This window comes from Phaethon lepturus, unplaced genomic scaffold, assembly GCF_000687285.1.
Source record: "Phaethon lepturus isolate BGI_N335 unplaced genomic scaffold, ASM68728v1 scaffold266, whole genome shotgun sequence".
In the NCBI taxonomy this organism is placed as follows: domain Eukaryota; kingdom Metazoa; phylum Chordata; class Aves; order Phaethontiformes; family Phaethontidae; genus Phaethon; species Phaethon lepturus.
The window spans coordinates 40,029-53,770 of record NW_010548049.1 but is presented as its reverse complement, the minus strand read 5'-3'; the positions used below and the strand labels follow the sequence as shown (position 1 = coordinate 53,770).

At 36.6% G+C, this 13,742-nt stretch overlaps 1 protein-coding gene across 1 annotated transcript in view; it reads right to left on the bottom strand.

Annotated features, from left to right (window-relative positions):
• Positions 1–13,742, bottom strand: part of OTOGL (otogelin-like) — a 97,874-nt gene that overhangs the window by 53,779 nt on the left and 30,353 nt on the right. The window contains exons 21-25 of the mRNA XM_010289812.1: positions 12,652–12,726; positions 11,411–11,463; positions 10,561–10,723; positions 8,534–8,641; positions 7,149–7,287 (exon numbers count right to left, since the gene is read on the bottom strand). Of these exons, the coding sequence (XP_010288114.1) occupies positions 7,149–7,287; positions 8,534–8,641; positions 10,561–10,723; positions 11,411–11,463; positions 12,652–12,726 (538 nt within the window). The remainder of the gene's footprint in view (positions 1–7,148; positions 7,288–8,533; positions 8,642–10,560; positions 10,724–11,410; positions 11,464–12,651; positions 12,727–13,742) is intronic.

Here is a 13,742-nt window from a genome sequence, read left to right as displayed (position 1 = left end):
GGACTTCCAGAGAAAAAAAGAGTGCTTCCAGAAAGTTTCCTTCCGAAATCATGGGACTGATGAAAAGCAAACTGTTGGTATTCTTTGCAACTAGAGCAGGGCAAACTATTCACAGTAAATAATATTTTCACTAAAATGTAGTCTCTCTTTTTCTGGACACAAATGTGCATGCAAATTGTCAAGAAACACATCATTATTTCTACTCAGTTACTGTTGCTATAAATTATTTGACAAGTGTTTTAGGTGGACATATTTTGGCACATCACTTACTCATGAAACTATTTGCTGGAATGTGGCTCTGAGAATTAGATATGTTAATTAAAAAATTAAAGGCATTCTCACTGGAATGTTACAGTTTTATTCCCTGAATATGTTAAAATGACTTTTAGAGTCCAGTCTTCAATTTAAAATATTTGTACTTTTAAATTCAACATTATTTACTTCCCCATTAAAATTTTCAGAATCTATTCAAAGAAAATATTTGTCTTAACTATGAATAGTCATCTTGACAATGTTGGTTAACCATGAACCTGCAGCTTTATAGTCCTCCATAAGATGACTAACAGAATGGAGAATATATTAATTTTACAAACAGGCTATGAGAGAGACCATGCAAAATACTATTTCATTCTATAGGTTTGCCAACTTCATGGATCTACAGACTGGCTACCTGGCATAAATGATGCTGAAAAACGCTGCACAAAAAATTACAGATATTCAATAACGGGAAATGGGATAAAGGCTACTTCTGCCTCCTCAAATGTCATAAATGAGTAATTGAAATATTGTTGCTTTGTGTGTGATTGCTCCAGCTTATGCCAAGTCAACATTTAACAATTTTACCAATCAAGATAAATATATCAGCAAGTAACAGGTAAAAGATTATCAGTGCATCAATCAACTTCTGTATTAAGTACTCTAATAACAGCATAATAAACTAGAATCTTTGAAATTGCCTTAAGTCACAAAAGAAAGGGTATGCAGGAAAAGAGCTCCCTTGCTGTATTACCCAGGGCAGACCAGATATCTAACACTGGGGACTGCTCATCAATAGCATAGTCATTTGGGAAACTGTAGCACTGGTTCACCAGATCATGCATGTTTTGTTAAATGAACCTCTGCCTTAACAAATGGGCTCTCATGTGGTGTGTCCTGACCCAAAAGAGTTACATCTGCACTTCTAATTGCCATAACAGTTCAATTATTTGATTGGTTGTTACTTTCATAATCTTCCAACACACTAAATCTGGTGATAACTTTAGCTTTAAAAGAGCCTTCACGGTTGCATTAAAAAGATTAAAAAGGTGACTTTAAAATGGCCAGACCCCCAATGTCAGATGAAAAGAAGTGAAAATAATTTTATCACATACTTTAAAGTCAGGACTAATCCATAAAATGTGAATACTTGAGGATGAGAACTTAGTTCTGCTGACCTCCATCTTTCAGGATACAGGAATAAAACAGTCCTTCCTTTTCATGGCTTTAGGACCTTATTGACAACCTGCTAAATTTAATGGAAAGAGTTCAGTGGGTTTTTTTGTTTTGTTTTTTTTTTTTAAAGGCAGATAAACACTACAACAGAGCTCCCTCCCATTATAGGATATTCTGACAGATAGACTATACTTCTAAACTCTTGCTTGGAAACCCCCCCAAATCAGAAAAAATATAATTCTGCTTCTCATATGAGAACAAGTCTGAGGGGCTCCAAGGGCACTGACCCTACAAGCCTTAATAAATGCACTGAACTGCAGGACTGAAAACCACCACAAAGCTAGAAAAAGGCCAACATGTGTGATAGAAAGGCAGCAATTTTACTATAAAAGCAGAAGTCTATGAAAAAGGCAAGTGAAAGAAATAGACCACAAGTACAAATAACACGCAGTTAAAGTTTGCTAGAATAACACCATTTTGTTATGGAAAGAATGTAGCATCATCAAAGACAGAAGATAAACAAGAAAATGGAAGAAAGCAAGCTATTTAAATCTTCTGAATTAAGAAATTGGTTGGCTTAAATTCATCAATATTCATGTTAGGTAAAATGAATTGTTTACATGATCTACAAAGATAAAACTTAAATTAGTTGGTCCACTAAAATTTTGCTTTTTTTTCTTTGAGATTACTAAGGTTTTAACATGTTAGAAGCAAATATTGATGTCTTCTCTGTAAATGTCATTCATCCATACAGTGTATAATGTAACTCCTAATCCCTTGAAAAAGATGAAGATATCGTTTCATGAGACACTACTGCCCTAATATTCTTAATTGCTGCATTAAATCTTTTTGTTTTCTGACTGATGGATATATCTATTGAACTAGTTATGAAGGGCTTTTTCATAGACCTACTGTCACCTTAAACAAAAAGGCCTGACAGATGATACCAATGTTGAAAACAAAGTTTGAAGTTTCATAATTGGCTGAAAGTTGATACTTTATTTTTCTCCCATAAGAGCACAAGAGCTCCTTACTAAAAACATAGTAAAAGTTAAGGATGAGTTCTTTGTTTGGTACAGTGTAATTGTGGAGTAATCGCTGAGGGGCACTTTGGAAATTTACCCTCTAAGAACAGCATTGAAACCAGGTGGAACGTAGCACTAGTGTACAATGAGTCTGTACCATGGCAATTCCCTAGGCAACCCTAGATGTTGGCAACATCAGGGGAACTTGGTGTGCTGACTCTGGGAGAAATTGCATGGAGGGTGGAGCGGAGTGGAGACGTCGCGGCCATGCTCTGTGAACAAGGGAATTTAAAGGTACACAGTGTGTACATTAATAAGCTGCAGGTGCGATGCCCTGGATCAGTGACCTGTCAACTTTGATGAAATGCTGTACTTGGAGTGAACTTTGCTTATTATAATATCATTATAATACTAAAACGCACACCCCTCTCAAAAGTTACCACCCTCCCAAGGTGCGACCCCTCCTCAATAAGTGTGCGCACTGAATTTTTCCTAGTCTGTACCTTTAAACACGAAGCGAGAGAATTCTGAACCATTCCTGATAAAGGTATGTATGACTAAAGTCACTCAAGTTCCACCTGCAAAGTAAAACACCATAAAATAGTGTTTTAAGAGCTGGATGTTAGGGAAGATACCATCGTCGTGTACTACTCTAACTTCTGGGATCAGTCGATGGGCTGAGCCTCTCTTCCCCCTCATTGGGACACCTTTGGGTAAGATTTGAACACTTGGTCATACCAACTGCCTCCCCAGGAAACTTAGAAATCTCTATAGAGTCACTTTACATCTTTTAACGCTTTTATAGCCAAGCAGTGTTACTCATACTTTTGGCATTTGCATGTGCTTTGTAGGCAGTGAATTTATCATCAGCAATCCAAAGAACCTGTATATCTGCTGCTTCAATAAATCGCACTATTGATTGACTCAGCCGTGTGTGTGTTGTCCCTGAATGCGACCATAACTCTGAGTGCGGCCGTGTGAGTTCAGGAGGTGTCCGGCTGAGCAGTTAGTGCAATGTTAGTAGTGCATCCGGACCCATGATAGTCCAACGAAGGTGTTTGGCGCGACCGGACTACTAACACTAACTTTGGGCATCACTCTGAACCTAAGCTCAGACGCCCCCAGTCTCTCTGATATCTGAGGATCGACTGGAAAGCAAGGGGGTTTAGTTTCTGCCAAATTGCTCTGCCTCTTAATGCAACAGTAATACAGTGTCATGAGTGAGAACAGGGCATTATCATGCCACTGGGGACTTGGGATTCAGAGTATAATTCTTGGTCTGGGTTCAACATCTGGGAAGAACTAGTATGCCAACAAATATATTGTAGTTATCATTTCCCTTATTGCACTGGTACAACACCTTTGTTTAGAGTATATAAGATAGCAGAGACAAAGTGGTCCACTTCTCACAGGAAAAAGATTAGCAAAAGGGAAAGGACAAAGTTATTACAGTGTTGTATATACAGTATTACAACTATTTCAGCTGTTTTGATTTCAGGTGTTTGGTAGGCCTTTTACATGTTATCCATAAAAATCAGCCTTCTAACAGCACTGCAAACTACCATTAGGTCAACAGATTGTGTACTAGCAACTATCAAATCTATGAAGTTCTGCAATACCTCACAGGTGGGGAACATGAAGCACACAGCACATACCCCCATGGCAGGGGGATTGGACTAGATGATCTGTAAAAGTCCCTTCCAAACAAAACCATTCTATGACTGTATGATTTCAGTTAAAAAACTATAAATGTTCATTTGTAGAACAGGAAGCATGGTTTAGGTGGCAAGACTGCTGCGGACAGCTGTGCCTGCCAAGGTGCTAGGCAAGGCATTTAAAGTTTTGCAACTACATATACTTTTTCCACCTTTCATTTGGCTTGTTTATTTGGATAACAGGTTGTAAGAAACAGTGTCTTGCATACCTTCAGAACAAAGAGTAACTCAAGAGAGACTTATTATATTACTCTGATACTAATATTAAAATATGTCACTGCACAAGGTAGGGGAGGATGATTATGAAGGGACAACAAGGGAAACCTCTGCTCTAGGAACAGCAAAGCATATTTCAAAAAGGAGCAGCCTCATCATGCTATCATGTCTGTACATATAATGTAGTTTAACCACATCAGTATGTGGTACAACTGCCAGGTAACTGTGTACATGCAAATAAAAACATACGTGAAATTGGAGAATGGATGACACTGGATTGTCACTCAAGCTGCCACTATGAAGATGCCAATTACATCTGTTTCATATGTTTTTCTCACAAAAAATTCCATTCCTGCGTAGTAGTACCTACTTTAGTGCCTATCTTCATGCTACCATAGTTACAGTTATTTCTTCTGTTCATTGATTTGCATATTTCATTGTTGAATTTCATCCTCCATTTTATCATGCAGTGTGCAGTGTTTTCTGCCATAAGATTTTCTGAAACTTTTGGTGGTCTGCCTTTGTTTCAGCTGTTCAGACTGGTTCTTTACATCAGCATATTCCACCTTAATCCTTACACCAACTTCTCAAAATTGTTTCTGAAGATGCTGAACACAGGTGTTAGCATGCATCCCTGTGGGATGTCACCAGGATTTCTCCATCCTAAAAAAGAAGGCCATTTATTCCTATCCTTTAACTTGTAACTTTTAATCTGTGTCTCAAAAAATCTTCACTCTTATCCTCTATGAGAAACCAGTCTCTAAAAAATATTTGTTGAAATGTCTCCAAAAGGTCTTTAAAAGCTAAAATACACACATATTGACCTGATCATCCTCATCCATATGTTTATTATCTTCATGGAGTAACTTGGAAGATACATCATGCATGAATTTCTTTTACCAAAAGAGTCCAGCTCTTCCCCAATATCATGTCATTTCTTTTTATTATAATTTCTATTAATTTCTTTCAGATGGAAGTCAGACATATTGGTCTGTTCCTGTCAAATTCAGCCATGGAGTCCTTTTAAAGTATTGGGTTATACTGCCATCTTTCATTCCTCTGATTCCAAGATTGCATATCACGTAGTTCATCAGTTCTGTGTTTTAGTTTTGTGAAAGTTCTTGGGCATCTGCCATATGATCCCATCTTTTGATTCTTTTCTTTTTTTCCCCCTAAAACTTCTCCAAACATTTCATAGTCAAAAATGAGCCCAGAGATACATCATCTCTTCCAGACATAATTATGCAGTGCCTAATTTGTACTAAAGAGTCCTTCAATATAGATCATTAAATTTTTCCATATACTAAAGAGAAAAGAAAAATGATGAACAAATTAGACCATACTTTCTCACATTAGCTGTTTGTGGAAAAAAAATCTGAAAAGCTGCAAAAAGTATGAAAAGTTTGAAAAGCCTGAAAAGCAGATCTACGTAGGCAGCATTTTCATCATTTGTGTCATCATGTTCACCTGAAGAAAGGCCTGTTGGCAGTGTGCCACATGCCTTAATTACGTGGCTGCCAACATTATTCTTGGACTCCAAATGCTCCCCAAGGTTTGTTTCCAGATAGGTACTTTCTTGTGCAGTAGAGTGGCAGGTGACATTTGATGGTAAAAGCAAAACATTCCAATATCACTCTAAAGTTTGAAAAAGCAGCATAGATTTGTCTTACACACCTCTCTAGCTGGATGGCATAAGAATTAAGAAATGACAACCCACCTTTTTACTTCATCGTACAGGCAAGATGATTTTACAGGTAAAGTAACCCCAGTTTTTTGCATCTTAGAGGAGGAAGGTTTGTGCAAAAGTTCGTATACCTCTAAAAGAGCGAGCTTTTTTATGAGACAATGATACATGCCAGGAGTTTGGTATGAGGTATACTTACTATCTTTATCAGACCTCTCTCTTTTTTTATTTTTTTTTTTAAACAAAGAAAAAAATCTGGAACCAATCTATTTTATTTCACAGCTGTGAATACTCTACTAAAGCATACATGAAATAAACTATTTGCAGTAATCCTCATTGAGAAACCATGCTTTTTCTTAAGGTTAGACAGTTAGGGTTGACAGAAAATTAATTTCTTCTAAACACATTACTGTAACTCAGAAGACAGACTCTTAGCCTTAATAATAGCAACAATGGTAATAAACAATATTGTTGTTAGTAATAAAATATATTTCTAAATGTCAGTAATGGTATTTTTAAACAAAAAAGGCTAACAATGTACTGTAAATGTGTGCTATGAGGAACATTAGCATGTAACTGCCAGACAATCACAATGAATGATTTCATTGTTGAATTATAAAGTCATTGTGTCTGATATTATTATACACATGCACTCCAAATCTGATGCAGATCACATTCAAGAAGGATTCCAAGCAGCCTCAAAGGTCGTTATTAACCCTCTGCCAAGCAGAGTTTTTAGATAATTATTAAATAAATCTATAGATTATACCTAGTTATAGAACGGTTTCTATAGTATTATTCTTTGCTCATTGTGGTGGAAGCATGGTTAAGGTAGAATAGAAAACATTGTTTTCTGTTTTTCTGTAGAGCACATAGATACATAAGGACACACCCATGTACCGTTTTCAAATGGTTGAGCATGAAATGTCAGTGACAGATTCTTATTTTCAGACACATCTGTTCTGCACGTGCTTTCTTAATGTTTGTTTCTATAGATATCTCCCGATGTTCAAAATACTTGCTCTCTCGCGGAAACTTCTACTTGGACACATGAAAATGTATGAACAATCCTCCTACCTTTAGCAGGTAAACTTGGCAGTCACTGACATAATCATACTCCAATCCATCAAAGGTATAATAATGTCGATCTCCATAAATAGTGCATACAGCAGGACAGGGGTAACTAGTGCAATTGAATATCCCTCTCCGACAAACACTGTAAGGAAAATTAACAATCAGTATATTCTCATAGCAGGGTCATTTTCTTTTTATTTTCAAGAAAAAACTTTCTTGGGTTCTTTATTTCAAGTCATACAGAAATTGATGAAGAGAAGAAAATTCTTGGACCTTGAAACGTAAATCTATTCTGTGGATTGCTTCTGCAGTTACTAGTGATGTCATGGCAGAAAAGCGTTGGACATTTTGCCATCAGCACATATGTACAATAAAAACGCATAAGAAATTAATATAAAATCTTAACATTTTTATGGCTTATGCAAATATTTCCATCACTGCCTCCAGTATAGATAAGATACCATGCCACAACACACTCATTCATAAAACATCAATATTATATTTTTTCTCAAGAAATTTTGATAAAAATCTGCACATATTCAATGCAAAAGACCTCCAGTTGCTACCTGTAACACTTCAGGTTATCAGACAAGTACAGAATGTGTTTAAGAAATAAATGCTGATATTTTGCGGGATTACTTTTCCTGTCAGCTACATTCAGTGACTTACATGAATTTGTATGAAGGTAGTACTGACAGCCTCTACTTTTGCTTGTGTAAGTATATGAACACAGTTGATTTCAGAGAAGTTTTTAACTGATTAAAAGCTGACATGCCAACTTTTTTTTTATGTACTTAACCGAAGATAGATATTTTGGCTAGCAAATTACAATGGATGAAAAACTCTTTTGCGTCAATGTGAGTCAGGTAAGGGTCCTTAAAAAAGATACTGGGTGCTACCTCATTTTGCAATTTTTTTTTTTATTTCCTTTTTTTTTAATTGCTCATCTTCTTCCTATACAGTCACTCATGCTGACTGGTAACTCACACTGCAAACAGTCCAGCTCCCAAAGGAGCAGCCTATTTACCACTGTGATATATTTAATTTCTCTTTTTTTCTCCTTGGTTGTCTTTCATGATATTCTATTCTTCAAAATGCCAAATGTTTTTCCTTTCAGAGATTAACTGATATGTGCGGAATCAAGCATTTGTTCTTGACTGCTTTATAACCTGGATATCTTCTGCTCCCTTTTCAGACCTGAAGAAGCACGTACCCAAAAGTCTGCTTATTCTTCTATTAGTGAACCTAATAAAAGATATATTCTGTATCTGTGTATAAACAAGCATATACATTGTTTATTTTCAATGTACTCAACATGCTTTCTGTATCAGTTTCACATTGTGGCTAGACACAGATTATTTGGAAGTATGCAAATGCATGTCACTCACCAGGTGTAACATGGTGTAGCTATCGCTTCTCCTGACAAAAATTCCCTGTCTTTCCAGGTGCATGGACAACTGTCAGGAATATAACATTTCCCTCTATGCTCAGCCATCCTTCAAAGTAAAAGAGTTATTAAGATGAAAGCGTAAATTCACAAGCAGATCAACATAACTGAATGTGTTGTGTATTGTCCAACCCCCACCAGGAGCAAACGGTGTTCAATCCAAGGACAACTGTTTCAGCAGCAGAAGCTGTCTGAATCAAATGATCTCCACTGTGCACATCTGGAGGCCTTGCAAAGCTCACAGCTGTGGCTCTCCTTCTACCTCGAAAGGGCTATGTTGGTGTGGGGCAGCAGCTCCTATGCAAGAGCACAAGTAGTGTAGATACAGAGATCTTCTGAATCGAATTTTTAAGATAACCCTGCTGGCCACTTCCTAGCTAAAAGTCATACTCACTTCTTGGAACCATGAGCCTAAAAGGCATAATGGCTCCAGAAACACAATTTAATACCAATGATGTGCACTAAATGTTGCACATTTACTTTTCTATCTAGTAGCAAAATAAGTGTTTCTTCTCTTATTAACAAAATAATTCATGTGGTTTACTCTATTATTTGACAGAAACTTGAGATTTGGCTTGTCTGTACCTCTTTTATAGTTTCAGAAAATAAGTAACATATTCAATTTGAAATGGTATAATACTACTTGAATGTGAGAACAGGGCTTTAGCTCTGTTTTTTAAGTTACATTTTAATTATTTCAAAAATTTAAATGAACTTTCATGATAATGCTGCTGGTTTAAGTTCATGCAAATATCATGGTGATGTTTCAGTAAAAATTTACTAGTTTTTATATGATGCCTCGTACAGATTCATGCATTTTTCTGTTAAAAATAATGGTTTATTCCTATAACACTAATGGTCTTGAAAGCTAACTCCTCAGTTAACTAACTCTGAGGCAGAGGTTGTAGAGAACTACAGAATACCAGGCAAGAACAAGCAGTGAAATCCTGAATAGCTATGCCTGAAATCTGTCCTTCAACAGTGCTTAGTCATCTGTGAACATCAGAAGTTGCTGGAAGGGGAATTCTGGCAGTCGCATTGCACTCAGATCTATGCACAACTGATAGACTGTCAGGGGACAATTGGCTACACACACAGTGAAATAAAATCAAATGTTGAGAAAAAACAGGGAGCACTTCACCTGAGGTCAAATTGCAGTAATTTTCATAGCATCTTTGACTTTTCAAATCTGAAAGTGCACACAGCAGGTATCAGGGGAGGGAATGGAAACAGATGGAGGGAGTGTTGGTTGACCCTGACAGAAACTTCACAACAAATGCTTTTAGCTTTCGTACTTTGATTTGACCATTTCAAAGCTCAGCAGACTGTTTCTGGGCACCAAATCCAAATACATAAGCTGAGGAAACGAATCTTTGGCTGAGTTCAGAAGGGCAGAGAGAATGAAGGGGAAGAGGGCAGGATCCAGCCCGCATCCCGCCCTCCCTGCCCCAGGTTGGGCATCAATACTGTAAGTCTAGGTGAGTAGAAGTCTAGGTGAGTAGAAGTCTAGGTGAGACAATTACCTGGCCAGTAAGCAGGAACAGAGATGGTTTACATTATGATTTTTTTGTCATGTTTGCCTCTATGCTCAAATAAACTACACATGCAAGTGGTGGGAGTCACCTCCTGTCCAGAGAGTCTCAAGTACCAGCCAATTCGAATGGTGGCAAGCTGGATATCTCTTGGGATAGTGGAATCATGGTCTCAGGATGGAGAAACTATGGGACTCCGACAGAAGAAGCATTATAGCATCGAGCATCACACCAGCAGGAAGGAGAAAAGGGCTCTCAGAGACAAAAGAAAGAGTTGACCTTTTAAATGTGACTGTATATCTGCAAAAATTTATAGAATAGCTTCAAGATTAGAGGTGTGATACCACTGGAATTTAAAAAGAAAAAAAGTATGCAGAATTAAATTGTGAAAAATATATATAAGGCTTATGCTCGAGGTTGTTCTGCCAAAGCTTACCCAGGGGGGCAAATGCAGCCACTTGCACAGGGTGGTGAGGGGACACAGGAGAAGTTCATTGCAAGATTCGCACAAGAGATCCCACAATTCACACCCGCTGCTGGTAATCCAGGCACAGGAGATCTGCAGTCATAGTAGATTTTTCCTTCAGGGCATATGTGAACTTCAAATGCAAAATGTGGGTCAAATGAGATCAACTGCTCTTTTACACTGAAGGTTTTCTATTTGGATTTGTTCACAACCTACTTATTTTAATACACAGTTAGCCTACATTACAGTACACATAAGAATTCAATCTGAACAGAAGTCTATAACTTCATTTGTACTACAGAGATATAAATTTAATATATGTTTCAATGTAAAAAAAAAGACCAAAGCTTAGTATTAAGCATCTGGATTTGATACACAGACCATTCTTAAAGATGGAGTAATTATGCCTTAGGTAGACAGAATCTTTAGAAGTGGCATAATTTTCAGTGTACTGAAATCCCTTCTAAATCCATTAGAAATTAATTTAAAATTTACTTTCTAGAAATCAAGATCTTAAGGCTTCCTAAACATGGATAGTGAGCCTAATTTTAGGTATTCCCATGAGAACATAGTGACCTACACCTCACATGTAATCATTTTTTTTTCAATTTCCCAAGTGACTTAGTAGTACAATTTCTGCTACAGAAAAAAGAAAAAAAAAAACAAACAAGACAACTGGTGCTCCTAACATCCTATTTTAAATATGTCCTGACATTAAGTATCTCATAATGAAAATACATATGAGGAGAAAACCAGATGACTATTCAATGTCAAAAACATTCTCTGTGCAACTGTAGTATGAGACAAGACTGTAAATTACCTTTATTTTCTGTAATGGCTTCAATACATTTCACTGTTCCATTCAAACACTGACTGGAAAATAAAAGCAAACCCACCTTTATTCAAGGGGAAAATGTTTTGCAGCAACGATGTTAAAAAAGATAATACAACTGAACCCAGTTTAAACAACAGAAATCAGAAAGAGAAAGAGGATTAAAATCCAAAAGCATGAGTTCTGACCAACATTTTTTTGGTGTTTTCTAATCGCTGATCTGTAATGAGGGCCGAAACTCACAAAGTTGCTTATATACTATTTAACTGCCTAACTTTCACTGAAATAAAGAAGAAGGTGGGTATGTCAGCCTCTGTTGGGATTGTAGGGCCAGGTGATTCAGGAGGCTGGCAATGTAACACAAAACCTTCTCTGTCTTGGTGAATATGGCAGGATACAGTATGCAAATTTCCTGTTGCACAGATGTTAGGATACACAGCTTGATTCTTTTTATACTAAAATACAGAATTGCAGAAAAATACATTTGACAATACGCCTAGTCCCCATTTTTCATTTTCCTTTAAAAAAAAAAAAAGTTAAAAAACCAAAGCATTTCAGAAGCATAGCAATGGCAGAAAAATGAAGTCCCTACTCTCACCTCTTGAACTACATGATTACCAAGCTTCAGTTATAACAACTATAATATATAAGACCTCAGCAAGAATCAGCCTTGAATTCAAGTCACAGACATGATTTTAAATCAGCAGGTTCAGAGCATTTCTTCTCAAATGAGCAAGTTTGACCAGAAAACCTGGGAGGTTTCCCCACTTGTTTCAGTGAGGTCAGGATTCCATCATGAATTAATAATACAAAATGACACAAATATAGCTCTCTGCAAGCTTTTGTTTGAAAGACTTTCCAAAATAGAATCACATTGTTTATTCTTCCCAAAACAGCTTCATAATGTCCCCAGGTCTAAGAACAGGACTGCAATCTCCATGTGTGTGTTTTGAGGTATTCTTTAGTCCCTGGCTTACAGAATTTTCCAGGTATCCTGTTTTTAAAATAAGCAGGTTTTATATTAGGCTTATTTATATCCCAATTATTATGGTATAATTATATTAATATTATATTACCAATTTATACTAGGCTTCCTTTTACTAAGTGTGTAACAAAAATAAAATCCTGATACAATAGACCTCCATTCTATGTGAAAAAATTCTCAAGGCTCTTGAGTAGCATCCAAACTGTGATACATGAAAGATAAAACTCTTGGCGCTCAAACCTACCAGGAGCCTGTTGGTGTAGGGAGGATTTCTCCAGGCTGGAGGGCTTTGCCCTTGTAATGACAATGACAGGCAGATCTGTTAAAAGAATATTTGTGCATGTAGATACAAAAGCTAGATAAAATGGGATTTAAGGGCAATCCATTTATCAAGCTATTATGACAAGCAGGCCTTATAATTAATTAACTCAATTTTTATATTTACAATATACTTTTAAAAGCAAAAACTAAAAGACGACACTCTGACTGTATTCAAGTCAGTGGCAAAACTCCTACCATCTTCAGCAAACCAGGATTTTCCTCAATCTCCGTATTATTTATTTGCTGTTTCTGTGCATTAGTCTTACAGAAAGGAGCTTTTCTTCCCAGTTATGGGAGTAGTATGGTAACATGTAGTTCTCATTCAAAGTACTGTCAAAATCATGGAACAGAGAAATTTTCATAGCAAAATCCGTTAACTCAGTCTGTGATAAGAGCCAGATGGTATAGAAGTAGCAACAGAATTCCCTAGAAACCATGCAAAAATATAGGAATACCAAATTACCTCACACTCTTCAATAGTTTGAAACAGTCTTTATCCCTACAGTAGGAAGTTTACTGATCTTTCCAAAATATATGTCACAAGGGACAGCAATAACTCCATATAATCTTGAAATTTATGTAAATACTCATTCCAGTTTTTATTTCAGTACCTGAACTCAGTAACTCCCCATGGTGGTAAGCTGTAAAATTTTGATACACAATGTACTAAAACTATTCCCTTTCATTGACTATTTCCTTCCATTTAACTGAAGGGGTTTACATTGTGAGACAGAAAAAAGGTACTCCTGGTCACTTTCTGCATACTATCCCTGACTTTATGGATTGCTACTATTCCTTCTCATTTTTTCTTAAGTGTTAAAAACAAGATTTTCATGTGAAAATGCTTTCCTATGACTTAAAAATGTTTCATCACCCTTCTCTAAAGCAGTGTGACATATCTTCTCTGAAGTGCAGTAGAGGCTGTACACACAGTAGCAAATGAGACACCACTATTCATTAGTACAAAAGAATTTGAAGTCTTCACATATTGCTTGCTATCCTGTTTAGGCAGTC